Source organism: Myotis davidii, unplaced genomic scaffold (assembly GCF_000327345.1).
Source record: "Myotis davidii unplaced genomic scaffold, ASM32734v1 scaffold945, whole genome shotgun sequence".
Taxonomy (NCBI): Eukaryota; Metazoa; Chordata; class Mammalia; order Chiroptera; family Vespertilionidae; genus Myotis; species Myotis davidii.
The window spans coordinates 594,210-609,540 of NW_006296434.1; the positions used below are offsets into that span (position 1 = coordinate 594,210).

The 15,331-nt window shown below is 36.6% G+C and overlaps 1 protein-coding gene across 3 annotated transcripts in view; it reads left to right on the forward strand.

The window, feature by feature from the left end:
* TYW5 (tRNA-yW synthesizing protein 5) overlaps window positions 1-15,101 on the forward strand; it is a 16,619-nt gene extending 1,518 nt beyond the window's left edge. The window contains exons 2-7 of one of the 3 annotated variants that reach the window (XM_015569162.1): window positions 1,045-1,199; window positions 4,656-4,725; window positions 7,314-7,451; window positions 10,048-10,135; window positions 10,534-10,650; window positions 14,701-15,101. In XM_015569162.1, the coding sequence (XP_015424648.1) occupies window positions 1,045-1,199; window positions 4,656-4,725; window positions 7,314-7,451; window positions 10,048-10,135; window positions 10,534-10,650; window positions 14,701-14,957 (825 nt within the window). In that variant the 3' untranslated portion in view covers window positions 14,958-15,101. Of the gene's footprint in view, window positions 1-1,044; window positions 1,200-4,655; window positions 4,726-6,482; window positions 6,528-7,313; window positions 7,452-10,047; window positions 10,136-10,533; window positions 10,651-14,700 lie in introns of all 3 variants that reach the window. The other 2 variants (XM_015569163.1, XM_015569164.1) reach the window with 2 other exon arrangements.
* Window positions 15,102-15,331: the final 230 nt, after the last annotated feature.

Here is a 15,331-nt window from a genome sequence, read left to right on the forward strand (position 1 = left end):
AATATAAATATCTGATATGCAGGATGGTCTTAGGCGACCCCTGTGAAAGGGTCGTTCCACCGCCAAAGGGGTCGCGACGCACAGGTTGAGAACCACTAATGAGAGCTTCTCTCGCTGCAAGGAGTGGCCTTGTTGGAGCCCCAACCGGAAGCCTTCTGCCGTTACCTTGGCAACGAAGGGCGCTTTCGCTTTCATCACCACCCCGCCCGCCTTGCTGTCTTCCTTTGGGTTTCTTACATCTTATAGGTTTCCAGGCAACCCTGTTGGCGTGAATGGCGCCTGTCAGTCCACTTTACTGGATTTCAAGGAGCAATTTTTCACTGTACGGAGCCGAAGGGAATCAGTGGGAATTCCCTCAAGCAACCGCCACTGCTTTTCGTCTTGGATGCTAACTAATCCGGGTTCCAGTTCAAACACTGGAATCCCTCATGTGTGTGATTCCAACCTCAGTTCTTTAAAAGAAAACTCAGAGAAAAAAATAATGGCTTTGTTCTCAGGAAACACACTCAAGTTTTTAGAGATAAAGGTGCATGGTATCAGCAGCTTACCCCGAATAGTTGAGAGAATAATTATCTTGTTCTCTATACACAATTAGAATGAGAGCAAATGGTACAGGAAGCAATTGGGGAATCAGAGTAGATGGTAAATGGCAGTTCTTTGTGATGTTCTTTCAACTTTTCCATAAGTTTGAAATGGTATCAAAATAAAGTTACAAACATATTTGACTATAAATACACATTTCAGTCATTTAGTCATAAGTAACACTCCTGAAAATGCTTTAAATAATTAGATTATTTAAGTGTTTGTTTGTTTTTATCTCTTAGCTGTTCATGATGTCACTATTCTGTTTGGTTTTGTTTTCCTAATGTTAAGATTTTGTTCTAAGTATATAGAATGGGTCCTTTTCCTATTTTAGTTACATCATGAATTGTCAAAAGGTTTAAGTTTGAGCATCTTGGAATAAATTTATTTTTATCCCTCTATTGTCAGATACAACTCCTGATATATTGTTGGGTCCTGTTTTTGTACTATTCCCCTTTGTAGAGGAAACCTGTAGTGTTGGAAGGAATTGATTTGGGGACATGCACAAGCAAATGGACGGTGGAGTACCTAAGCCAAGTTGGAGGGAGGAAAGAAGTGAAGATTCATGTTGCTGCAGTTCCCCAGATGGACTTCATTAGTAAGAACTTTGTATATAGGTATTTTCTTCTCAGGTTTACTCTGGGGTTACAAATAACTTGTTTTAAACCTTTAAGATATTTATACAAAATCCATATGGCACATCATCTTTTGGCTAGTTTGCTATAATCATGGAATAGCTTACTAATTTTTAAAGAATGGCTTTTAAAAGACAAGAATTCTGAGTTTACATAATTATACAAGGACATTTCCAAACACCATTTTTTACAAGGGTGTATACCTGATGCCTTCTGGAATCACGGAAGGAACAGAGAATTGTCATAACTAGAGGGGTTACGTCTGAATGCTTCGTTAATTAACTGATCCTACCACATTAGCAATTATTATCCAGAGTAATAAATTCTAAAGTTTCCTTTCATGATCTATTTTGATTTTTAATGCCCTAGTTTTGGAAATTTTTCTAAATCAGATTGTTTTTTGGTAAGTATAAGTCCATTGTTTTTCTGCCCTCTCCAGAAATGTAGGGCAAGTAGTTGCTATGTTTGGCATAAACTTTCATCAACTCAGGTAACTAAAAAAATCATACTTAATTTTCTCTTTTTAAAAAATAACCTTAATACTTTTTCCCCCTCATGGTTGTAGTTTTATGTTTTACGGTCTCTTAAAAGCAAATATGAGATCGTTCAAAGCTGCTGGATTTCTACGTTTGAAAGCTTTCCTGTAATCTCATAGTTTTAATATACTATTTATTCCCACGAGTTTTGTTAAAAATGTTACATTAAAAAACAAACAACTTTCACATTCTGAGCTTGTCCAGTTCCCAACACATTCAGTCTATTAAAAACATGTGTAGTTCACAATAGCCTGACTTTTAAAGGGAGTTAGCTGTTTCTTCCAGAGTAGAGATGAGTTAAACAGCTTCTAATGTCCAGGGCCATCCCTTTCTCAGTTTTCCAAGCTCATATTACAGCTTGCCAAAGCATTTCTCAGTTTTTTTATCCTTTGAATATTCACCATTATGGTTTTGGTTTTTAATAGACCATGAATTGAATTGAATTGCCATGAGTTTTCCCAAGTCTAAGAACTTTCATTTTTTATTAAATAAAGAAAGTGGAAGAAAGTGCTGGAATGATAAGCATTTTTCAGCCTGCAGTTAATGTTTATTTTCCAGAGTCCAATGCCATAGCAAGTGGTTATTGAAACTTCTTGAATTGCCTTGATGTTTTGTCATGTTCTATAAGCTTTTCAAAACTTGTTTTTGAAGCACATACATTATGTAATAGTTCTTATCCCAGCTTCCTCCAAACCTTTCACTAGGGCTACTAAAAAGCTACAAGAATATTTTCTTAGTGCAAGAAAAAAATAGATTATTTATGGAAGTTAATTGGGAGTAGAAAAGAAGGAAGGCATCTCAGCCACAGACAGACTAGAGAGTAAGAAATTCTCATCCATGTATCAGTGTTGTCACTTCAGTTTAATAATAACTATACAGGTGAGCTAATGGAGGGTTACAAATGTTAAGTAACTTACCCAAGATCATGTAGCTTGAAATGATGGAACCAGGACTTAGACCAGATGTGCTTGACTCCACAGAGCCCGGATCCTACCCCCTTTTTGATACTACCTCCCTTACTAGTCTATATGTTAGTCCAGACAAATGGAACTTTAGTAGCAGGTGTTTTGTGGGGGTTTTTTGTTTGTTTTGAAACATGCATGAGGCCAAGGAACTTGCCAGTTCATATACTTTATATCCCCCTCTGTCAGCTTTGCTTCTGCAGAACCTCTGACAGGTACCAGTACCTAAGGGAGAAAGGTGCTGGGGCAGCCCTGTTCTACTTCTCTGGACTGAACCACTCTATCTGCCCTGTTCGTGTAAAGGTCTTGAAACACTTCTGGGTTCTCTTTAGTAACAATCTAAGCCTGGGCAACTGCACCAATTACAGAGGTGGCTCTGGGACAGAGAGGCTTCCCCATTGCTCCCAGACTCTTCAGAGATGCTTTGGTAGGAATGAAGGGTATATGGTGAGGTCAGAGATGGAAAAACTGAATAGGATGATGGTAAGTAAATTTGTTTATATTATTAGGCAGAAACTATAGTAGAAGATTGGTCTGAGTAGATGGCAGGCTCCTTTTCCCTCACAGTGCTCATTCTACAGTACCAGCAGTGTCCTCGAGTTCATTTGACATTCATGCTCACAGGATCCACTAGTCTATAATCTGGCATCAGATTCACTTGGATTTGCTGAAAAAAGCATTCTAGCAGGATAGTATCAATAGGAGTCCTTATGCCAATCCGGGAGCCATCTTTGGCTCACCAAGTATAACAGCTTTGTTGTGAGGGAACAAGACTATAAAAGTGAACCCTAGCTTAGACACCAGTAGCACAAACAACCCATGAACTGACGCAGGTTTCTCTAAGGGCATACTCAGTTGCAAGAGTTACACTACCCATAAGGATGCCAAATCCCCTGCTTTCTAACGATATTTATAGTTCACCACCAGCTCTCTAGCCAGGCATAGTTCACCAATAAACAGTATTACCTGATGTCACAGTTGACATTCCACATTTATCTTAACCGGTATGTTTGTAGGAAAACATTGCTAGGAGGAAGTAGGGCCAACCCTTTCTTCCCATCTTCCCAGTACAGATTTCAGGGGGAAGTAAAAGTGAAAAGATGATAACTTTTAATCAGAGGTTTGGAGGCTGCAGTTCATTGCTGGAGGAGGGGAGAGGCTTTTGAGGACTTGATTGTCTTACTGTCACTGATAAGGGATCGTCTTTATGTGGGGGCAGTACGTTTGATTCTTGAAGGGGATAGGATGGGACCAGGAGAAAAAATAACTTTCAAGGCTCAGGAACGTGAGGTGAAGGAAACACACTTGGTTTTACAATGTTCAGCCTTTTCAACCAGGTGGAAGGAGCCAGGCATTTGGGTAGAAACATTAAGAATAAAACATTGTCACTTCACTGGAATTCTCGAGATATTCCTCAGAAGCCTTAAAATGACAGAGCATGATTCAGGAGGATGAGAGGAGTGTTACAAGCTTGTGTTCTCTGCTGACGCTAAAAGGCAGGAAGACCAGTTGGGGGTGGGGGGACTTGACCTTCATTGACCCTTTGCTTACTGTCTCTTCCAAAGGAGCATTATTAGTAGCCCTATCATCACAACAGCTTGAAAGTGTGTATTTCCAAAGGTAACCAAACATCATAGGAACATTTTTCTAACAAAAGCTTGGAATAAGAGGATATTGGCATATGAGAAGGATCCATCTGTACCATAGATTTAAAAATCTTTAATTTTTGAAATAGGAATATCAGACCAACTAGGTCAAGTAAGGACAGTGCTAAATGAATTTTGAAAATTTAGAATTCCACATAATAGGTTATAATAAACATTATGGATATTGTAAAAGAGGTCATATCCAACTTCAACAAACCCCTATAATATATAATGATTAGAGTATTATTAATTGATTTATTATTAAGTCCAAGGATTCTCTTGTGTTTATTTCAGAACTTTACCTTTTGACAAGTTGGTTCAGAGGGCAGCTGAAGAAAAGCATAAAGAATTCTTTATTTCAGAGGTAATTGGTTCTAACATTTTTTTAGAAAACATTAATATCTATATACTAAATGGATTTTCTTATAAGAGAATATTTTATATACAAGAGCTGTATTCTTCTCTAATAGCCACTCTTACGGCTTGGTTGTATATGCCATAGATATTAGTTCTACTATTTATTAGGTTGTAAATCTTGGCCAGATTATTTCTCTGTGCCTTAGTGTACTCAGCTATAAAATATGAATCATAAATCTAATCTGTAGAGTAATTATTAGCACAGTGCCTGACTAGAAACTACTCACTAAATGTTAGCTATTAGTATTACTTCCATTGAAAATGCTTTGGTTTGATATACCAAGTTCAAACGCTAATGGAGAACTATTTCTTTATTTTATTATTAGTTACTATCAGTGTGATTACTTTTTTAATTTGCTTTAACATTTATTCAGAAGAAGTCTACTTATTTACAATATAATCCACCTTTAATTCACTTTAAATATCATGGAACTCCTGAGCAACCCTGCCTGTAGAGGAGTCCTTGTGGGGTAGCAGTGTCTAGGCTTTTACCGTTTTGCTCAGTCATTAGTTGGGGGAGCTCCAAGAAGAGCAGGACGTTGGTTCAAAAAGTGAGATGGACCCGAGGGAGCGAACAGCTGGCAGCTGGAAGTCAGTCACACTCTTGAAGGGGGTCTGAGAAGTGAGTCTCTGTATCTGCCACATGAATTTATTTAAATCCTGAAATAGTAGAACAGGTAGAAAACTCTTAGAATTTTGAGAACATATTTTGAAACCTGTCTAGCCAGTAATAAATTCATAGAATTTACTTGATATGGTACTAACTAATAATATAAAAACAATTAATCTGAAAGTTTACATTTCTGATCATCTATAATAATAAGACCATAATATGTTAATTAGACCGGATGTCCTTCTGGATGAGGCTGGGGCTGCAAGGGCCAAGCCCCTTGCATGAATTTCGTGCATCGGGCCTCTAGCAGATTTATAAAAGCTAATAAAGTTTAATAAAGTAAATGAAGTTTGTGTTAACAGTCAATGTAGGTATAAAAATGGGAGAATGCCCCTGTGCTTGACTTAGTATATGTCAGTTATCTAATTCTCATAGGAGATGCAGTCAACAGAAGTGTTTTCTAATTCAAACAATTCCTTATTATAGCTACTCAGTGCAGTACAATTGGTGATTTTTTTGTATTGTAGCAAACTTACTGCTATAAAATGATATTTCTAATTCACATACATGAGCTGACTCTTAAGAATTTGGCTTGAGAATTTATAGAATCAGGGATAGGCTTAGCTTGATAAAATACAATTCAGAATTTTAAAAAATTATTAAAAGTATATTTTATTTATCCCCTATTGTATTTGTATTACATTAAGTAAGAACTTTTTTGTTGGCATTCACAATACTTTGAGATGATGTGTTGTACATATGGGAATTCTTTGAAGTCTTAAGACATTGTTGAGTCTAAATAATTTGGAATATAAAGTCTAAATTGAACAATGTGGCTTTAGATGTGGTATGTGTGTATTGCTTTTAGAGCTTATTTTACTTATATTTTATGGATTCAGTCATTATTACAAGCAGCATGTAAAGACTTTTCTTCATATGGCCACCAGAGAGCATTAGTAGAAAGGGTAAGAAGATGTAACTTTTTGGAAAACGACTTCACTGGGTTAGATTTTAATACTTACTTCCTTTCATCTTTACTTTCTAATATTTCTAAGTGAGTATTGATGTTATTTTTCTCTGGGACATTTAAGGATGAAAAGTACTACTTACGGTCACTTGGGGAAGACCCTAGAAAGGTAAGAATTCTGAATATGAAACAATTGCTTCAAGCTTAAATGGATGTGTGTGTGTGTGTGTGTGTGTGTGTATAAACTGGCACTATAATTTTTATACTTGCTGCCTGTCATATGATCTGTTTTATCATTTTTCATTCTTTCCTTAATGATTCAAATAAGTATGATTATTAAAAGTTGATAACTTAGTTTTTCAAGTAGGACCATAGAATCTTAGTGTTTAAAGTCATCTACTGGTAATCTGTACGTAATTAAGAAATTCTTTCTATTGTATATTTTACAGATTGCAATTCACCTAAATAACATAAATTTAAATAATTATAAAAATTCTGAATAACTCATTATATAAGCTTTGACATGCATCCAGAGTCTAATTTATATGGCTGTAGTGCTAAAGAGTATCCCTAAAATAATTAAGTAAGGTTACATTAGTTCTTTGCCTTCATTCTCCTTCCTCAGACCACAGGTTTACATAGTTGATAACATTCAAGTTGATGACTCCTAAACTTAAGATACTTAATATTAGATAACAACTGTATGAATCTTGCTTAAAGTAGGAAGAACCTTGCTATAAATGAAGCATATTAAGCTAACCAGTGTTAAATCTGCAGTCTTGTTACACAGTGTGTATTCATTGGTGGCTATGATCATGTCCTAGTGTTTTAAAGCAGTGAACAGTTTCACTCCATTTCTCTTTTGTATCATGGATTCTGATGGCAGTCTTAGATAAAATAAGCATTGTGCCAGTGTTGTTTTGTTAAAATTCTTATTGTGTTCCTCTCAATGCAGGATGTTGCAGATATCAGAAAGCAATTTCCTTTATTGGAAGAAGATATTAAGTTTCCAAAATTCTTCAAAGAGGAGCAGTTCTTTTCCAGTGTTTTTCGAATTAGCTCACCGGGATTACAACTTTGGACCCACTATGATGTATGCTACACAGATGAGAAACCAAAGCTACTGTAGATGTTTAGCATTGATAGATTTAACAGTCACAGTTTCAGCTCTGTGGGCTACCTTAAATATCTTCGACATGTAATTTGCTAAAACATGAGGTTGAAAACAGATGCTCTGCAAGGCGGTGATATGGAAATGAATTGTTAGCCAACACCAAAGCCTAGTTTATCACATTTGCATTCTCAGTGGTCTTGTTCTTGATTCATCAACTATATATATAAAAGGCTAAGTGACCAGTCAAATGGCTGGTCAGTGGCTGTGATGCATACTGACCACCAGGGGGCAGACAATGCAGGAGCTGTGGAGCGACAGCAACTTTGCAGAATGCCCTCGCACTCCGGGACTCCTTGGGGGATGTCAGACAGCCAGTTTCGGCCCAATCCCCACAGTCCAAGCCGAGGGACTCCACTTGCCAGAGGGACCCCACTCACTAGATGCCCTTTGAGCCCCAGCGCTGCCCCAGGTGCAGCTGGCCAGAGAGAGACCGTGTGAGGTTGGCTCCAGGGCGTGTCCCGCCCATCTCGCCCAGTCCCTCCCCACCAGCCACCTTCTAGTTAATGTCCTTTCAATGTGCACAAATTCATGCACCAGGCCTCTAGTCATATATAACGTTTTATTAGGTGTTTTTGTTTTGTTAACATGTGAGAAATGGCCACCAGATGATGGAAAATGGTGGAAGTAGAAAAAGTGATAAGGTTGTGGTATGAATCAGAAGCTTCTGGACAGACATTTTCACTCATTAGAAGGTCTTAGGTATATATCCCCTGAGAGTGTCATATCTATTGGTTGAGTAGCAAGATGTGTAGATTATTGATCTTGATAATTTATTCTGTGGTGTTATAATTTTATTTGCTTAATGGATAGGAATGTTTTACAAACTTTAAAAATCTGGTATTGTGTGTGGTTTGGTGTTGGGTGGAGAAATTTAGGAAGCTAAAGCTAATACCTAATATGTTTATAAAGATAAAGGAATTCTTTTTTTAAAAAGTTCTGAGTCCAACTATATTAATTTTTATAAGTATGTTTTATAATTCAACTGACGATCTCTTGAGAGGATTTTAACATAGTAACTTTATAATTGAGATAGACAAAATCCTAGCATATTGTTTTTTAAAGGTCTTATGTAAATGATATGGTGAGAAAATGATGTGATAACTCAAATACATTTTAACTGAATTCTCAGGTTATATTTTTAATTTTAAGTAGTATCCTTTTTATATTGAGTTATGGAATATCATAAAGCTTTTCTTAAATTAAAAATAAAGGAATAGTAGTAGTATACAGGGTGTCCCCCCCAAATTATACACACTTTGAATGGTTATAAAGTCAGTGTTTATTAACATACAGGTTATTTTCAAAATTAAGTGAGCTACTAATTGGTATAAAGGCTTTGAATGATTATAAAGTCAATATGTATTAACATACAGTTCATTTTCAAAATTATCAGCTGTTAAAGTGTGTACACAATTTTTGGAATGCCCTTTGGTTATTATATAGTTTAGGTTTATAAGGTGGGTTAAAGGAAAAATGCTTAGGTAGAAATGATCTATTTATATATATAAAAGCCGGTCACTATGATGCGCACTGACCACCAGGGGGCAGATGCTCAACGCAGGAACTGCCCCCTGGTGGTCAGTGTGCTCCCACGGCCAACCTCCCACACTCCCTCCCCCCAGCCAGCCAATGGGTCCCAATTGCCAGCCAGGCTGAGAAACCCCACCTGTGCATGAATTCGTGCACTGGGCCTCTAGTATGTAAATAACCATGAATATATCTTGTTTGTATTATTTTAATTGTTTCGTTGAGAATTATGTCACTCTGGCTTTTAACATTTTTCACAATCTACCAACAAAGTGCACCCTTGCATATACAGGAAGTCATGATTGCTCCAGTAATAGTATGTCAAGAAAATTTGCAAGGTTATAGTCCTATAGAAATAATTTAAAATTAAGATGCCTATAAACCAGCAGTTGCCAACCTTTTGGACCTCACGGACCACCGGTTGGTGACCGCTGCTCCAAAGGTTTCCTTAAACCAGTGGTTGCCAACCTTTCAGACCTCATGGACCATCAGTGGTCTGCGGACCACCAGTTGGCGACCGCTGCTATAAACAAATTATGGCCATATATTAAGTCATTGAAAGAGCAGTAGTTGCCACAGGACCTTGTATTTTTCCAACACCTAATATTTCTAGGTGCTTTTAATTTGTTGTTGAGTACTGCCTTCTAGCATTCCTGGACAGATAAGTAATAAAACCAAAGTGGGGAGCCTCAAATAAGTGTCACTACCCTCCCTGTCATAATGGTGAGGCAACTACAGATTTCCTAATGGGTTGCCAACCCTTTCTATGTTAAGGTAGTGCTACAGAAATATCTTCCATAAATGAACAGTGGTGTTTTTAATACAAATGTTTTCACTGTTACATTAGAACATTACTCTTAAGATTTTACATAATGTGAGCCAAGTCTTATTAAAGGATAGGATTTACAGTTCACTATTTGGAATACCATTGGTTTTGTTTATGTGAATTTTAGATACTATTTATTCATAAGTTCTTACTGCTTTCCAGGTAATGGATAATTTCCTAATACAAGTGACAGGAAAAAAGCGTGTTGTACTGTTCAGTCCTCGAGATGCCCAGTATTTATATTTATCAGGTATTTTCTTTTTTTTAAAGTTTTTGTTTTTACAGATTGATTCATTTAGTACTCTTTTTTGAGACACCTCTCTGTTCTCATAGAAAAACATGTTAGGGCTTCTTCCTAATTAAAATGTATTGTGTTCCATTGTGTATGTGTACACATGTAATGTTAGGCTAAATGAAGAATGAGATTTATAAATTTTCTTAATTGTATTACATGAATGGCAGTGGTCATACATAAAGGATGAGTCATTGGAAAATGTATTAGGTTTCAGGAGAATGGTAATTGTTTTCACAGTGTGGGTATAGAAAGTCATACAGAAAAGAATAAATTTTCAATTTTATATTTGTAATTACTTTTATAAAAAGGCTAACTTTGCTCAATATGTATTATTCTTTTTTGGGACATTTCAGGTACTAAATCAGAAGTACTGAATATAGATGACCCAGACTTAGCTAAATATCCACTGTTTTCCAAGGCTAGAAGGTATGAATGTTCCCTTAATGCTGGAGATGTATTATTCATTCCTGGTAAGATTTCTGGACCTCTGTAATTTGCTATTTATAAAATCTGTACTCTATCGCTTACCCATTATATGATTTTTTAGTCCAAAATATATTTGTTATATGTATGCTGGCCTATAAAAAATGATTTTTATATATAATTGTGTGTATGTGTTTTAAAGTATGTTTTGGCAAATTCTTATAAAATTAAATCTTATTTTTTTGAAGGCAACATATAAATATATTATTATACTTTATTAAATGACATCAAGGAAGATGATTTATATCTGGGAAAAGGTTCTATCTGGTTGTTCTTTTTAATCATTTTATTTTTAAAATATTTATGTATTTTAGAACTGTCATTTCAGTATTTACCAAGAAATGTTAAATGTATTTCATAGCCAAAATAGATTAGAGATTTTATTAAATATCAAAATGTTATAATCTTTAACACCTATGATATCTTGTGTTCATTATTTTCTACAGTTTTAATGTATTACTTAATTTCTTTGTAAATAGGCATTAGTTGTTGCTGCTAACCAGTGATATAATTAACATCTATAATTATTAGAGGCCCTGTGCACGAAATTCATGCACGGTTAGGGTCCCTAGGCCTGGCTGGCGATCAGGGCCTATCGGGCCTTCCTTTCCCCAGCTGCCAGCTGCCAGCCGCCAGCCGGGGCCTTCTTTCCCCTAGCTTCCAGCCAGCGCCTTCCTTTGTTCTGCACCTCTCCCCCAGTGGTCAGCACATGTCATAGCGAGCAAACTCCCAGTTGGTAGAATGCCTGAGGGGACAATTTGCATATTAGCCTTTTATTATATAGGATTATTCTGAAGTAAATACCTGAAATTTATAAAAATTATAATTCAGATTAAATGGTTGTATTAACAAATTCTCTATATAATTTTCCCACTTTTAAGTTAATATTTTTAAAATCATTAATACCTCTCTAATGATAGAATTAAGTATTACTAAAAATATGCTGATCTCATTTGCAGATAGATTATAAATTCCTTGAAGACAGGGAACCATGTTTTGTTAATCTTTGTATTCCCCAAGTAGCTTGATACAATGTCCTTCACATAATTGATTGTCTATAAAGTTTGATACATTGACTTCTGATTCTTGTATTTATTGAACAACCAGCACAGTAGTCTTTAAGTCTATTGCCATTATTTAATTTTTTTTTTTTATCTTTAGAGCATGATTAAGGGCTGTGTAGTTTTCCCTTATTCTGTGTACAACCTTTTTAAAAAGGAAAAAAATGTCCAGAAATACTAAACACTTGCATATATTTTGAAATAAAGCAAAGCCCCATCTTTGGGTTTAAATTAACAGAATGGTTATAATTTTTCCTGTTATATTGAATAAAGAAAAAAAGGTTCTGAAAGAAAGAGTGGCTAATATTAAAACCATGTTTAAAAACTAGTTTTGCAAATCAAAACACTTTAAGGTTTTGTTTTTCCTATGGGCATTTGTTGAGTTTGTGTTTAAATTTAACATCTTAAGTATCTTCCTTTCACCCTTTCACTAACTGAGACAAATTTGGATGTGATTAGTTATTTCAGTTTTGTTATATTGTGGTATTGCTTTAATATTCTTATAGCAACTATATTTTGAAATGTTTACTCAATTGAAGACAAAGATGTAAACCTCCTAGTAAAAGTAAAGTAATCAGCTATATGTATATGAAAAAGATCACTCCACTAAAATACAGGAGTGGGCAAATGTAGGTTTACAGTTGTAATACAATCTATATCTATAAAAGGCTAATGCTAAGTGTCTGACCATCCGACGGTTGCTATGATGTGCGCTGACCACCTGGGGCTGACGCTCGATGCAGTTGTCATGACATGCATTGGCCATTTACAAAGAAACGGCACCACGGACCTGGTGCCCACAAAGCAACACTCGACTTCACCCAAGGGGACACAGACCCCACCACCACCCCAGAGGAACAGCCCACCAAATTGCAGCTGATGCTGCTGAGACCCCATGGCACAAAATGCAGCCCACAGCTCAACTCAGCCCAGTCTGGAAATGGTGGCTGTGGGTGCCAGGTAATGATGTCACGTAGCAGTGCCCGGCTTCCTCTCTCTAGCGACAGCTAGCCTTGCAATTTCTTCAGCCCAGGAACCCAACTTGCTTTATAGCCAGGTGCAAACATGTTACTCTTTAACCAAATGTCTGTGAAGCGTTTTCCTGTGCCTCATCTCATTTGATCCTCACAGAAGTCCTGGAGTAGGTAGATAGGAGACTCACTGGAATCCTATTTTCTTTTCATTAGCCGGAAAATGGAGATTTAGAAAGTTTAGAAACTTGACCTGGCTGAAAAGAAGAAATGGTGAACCTTGAAAATGACTTTAGGTTTTTCACTGCGCAGAATATAGTCAAACACTGCTGCAGTTAAATATTTTACCCTTTGTTCTCCCTACATAATCTATAATAATAAAAGCATAATATGCTAATTAGACTGGACATCTTTCTGAATGACCTTCTGAACAAAGCCTGGGCTGTGAGGGAAGCCCAGGTCCTGGGTGCCTGCTGGCGGCCGGAGGGAAGCCCGGGTCCCGGATGCCTGCCAGCGGCTGAAGGGAAGTCCGAGTCCTGGGTGCCGGAGGGAAGAAAGGTCTACTTTTGCATGAATTTCATGCATCTGGCCTCTAGTCTACAATAATAATCTGCTTCATGTTGATAATTTACTGCTGTGTTGCTGACAATTACCTGAAAGAGAAGTTGGGGTGCTTCACTGGGCTGGAAAAAGTTTAGTTAAATCAGAAAGCAAGTCTAATTAAGCAAGGTTATTTTCTATATATAAAAGGCTAAGTTGACTTGCACATGGCAATACATATAAAGCTCTTGCTGATGCCAATTGCATGCATGTTTTGATCTGTCATTGTTGATTGTGAATTTGGTTGACACTTCTATAGAGAAAAGGCGAATAGCGCTCTTAAAATATTTCTTCTAATTAATTTCTTTTCAATGTGCACAAATTCGTGCACTGGGCCACTAGTAATAAATAATAACACAAAAATACACTTTCACATACTCACAACTGTAAACCTACTTTTGCCCACCTCTGTATTTGCTTTAGTTTTATATACTTACTAGAGGCCCAGTGCACGAATTCATACATGGGTGGGGTCCCTTGGCCTGGCCGGTGATCAGGGTTGATAGGGGCCAATTAGGGCCGGCCCACCAGGGGGAGGGACCACAGGAGATTGGCTGTGGGAGCACACTGACCGCGAGGGGGCAGCTCCTGCGTTGAGCATCTGTCCCCTGGTGGTCAGTGCAGGTCATAGCAACTGGTTGTTTGGTTGACTGGTCATAACGGTCATATATATATATATATATAATGGACTGTAAAGGAGCTTAAAAATATGATTATGATTGCATTAGAAATATAAAACTGAAGTTAGATGAATGCAAATTCAAGCAAGTTAGCAAATGCAGCTTGAACAGGAAGTCTTTGAGAACAAAGGTATTGTGCTAAGTCAGAAAAGGTCAAATACAGTGGGGCCTTGACTTACGAGTTTAATTTGTTTTGAGACCGAGCTTGTTAAGGAGCTCATTAACTCAAATTACTCTATCAACTCAATGCAGAAAATCAGCCGAGAGACAGCTGGTACCTCAAAAAACTCGTTAGTCGGACATTCGTAAGTCAAGGCCCTACTGTATACTCCTCAAGTAATTGAAATGTTCTGTGTACAAAACATACTTTTGATGTGGTTGTGTGACTCAGGAAGTGTAAACAAGTAACACAAAATACAGCTCCAAATTACATATCTGTAAAACAAATATAACTTTATTATGTCTTTCAAGTTAAAAAGGAAAAATTGCTATTTGAAAAGGTTTTAAATGTAGGTTTGTGCTATTGACACTTTAAATTGGTTGGCAATTCATAAAAGTTAAAATGATTCTGTTAAAAGCTGGGAGTGTGCTAACGAAGGGGTCTAGTTACAAGAATTATTTCTTACATTGGTTATATGCAATTTGTGATATTTCACTGACATTTTGGTGGGGTTTTTTTTTTAACTGTAGGTTTTATTTTTAACTTTTTAAAAATTTTTCTTCAGCTTTATGGTTCCATAATGTAATTTCTGAAGAGTTTGGAGTGGGAGTGAATGTCTTTTGGAAACACCTTCCGTCTGAATGCTATGATAAAACAGATACCTATGGAAACAAAGATCTCACGGCAGCATCAAGAGCTGCACAAATTTTGGACAGAGCCTTAAAAACACTGGCTGAATTACCAGAGGAATACAGGGACTTCTATGCACGGCGAATGGTCTTACACATTCAAGACAAAGCCTATAGCAAAAACTTTGAGTAAATAATGAAGTGAATGCAATGAATATAAACTTAAATATGGTTCAGCTCAAATATTAGAAGAATAGAACAAATTATATTTAGGTTTTTTGTTAAAAGAGGAAAGGTAAGTCAATTTCAGATTTGCATATTAAATAAGTACAAAGGAGTGTTTGTGTGGTTTTTATACAGATTATTATGGTTCAAAGAATGCTGTTCTGGGATCCCTCTTGCTTTCAGATTCAAATAACTAAAATTTTAACTTAAAATGACAAAATGTATTGATACTTTGGGCTTCGGTATTTTTTGTTGTTAATCCTCACCCGAGGAAATTAACCATTGATTTTTAGAGAGAGAAGAGAGGGGGAGAGAGAGAAAAAAATATCAATGTGAGAGACA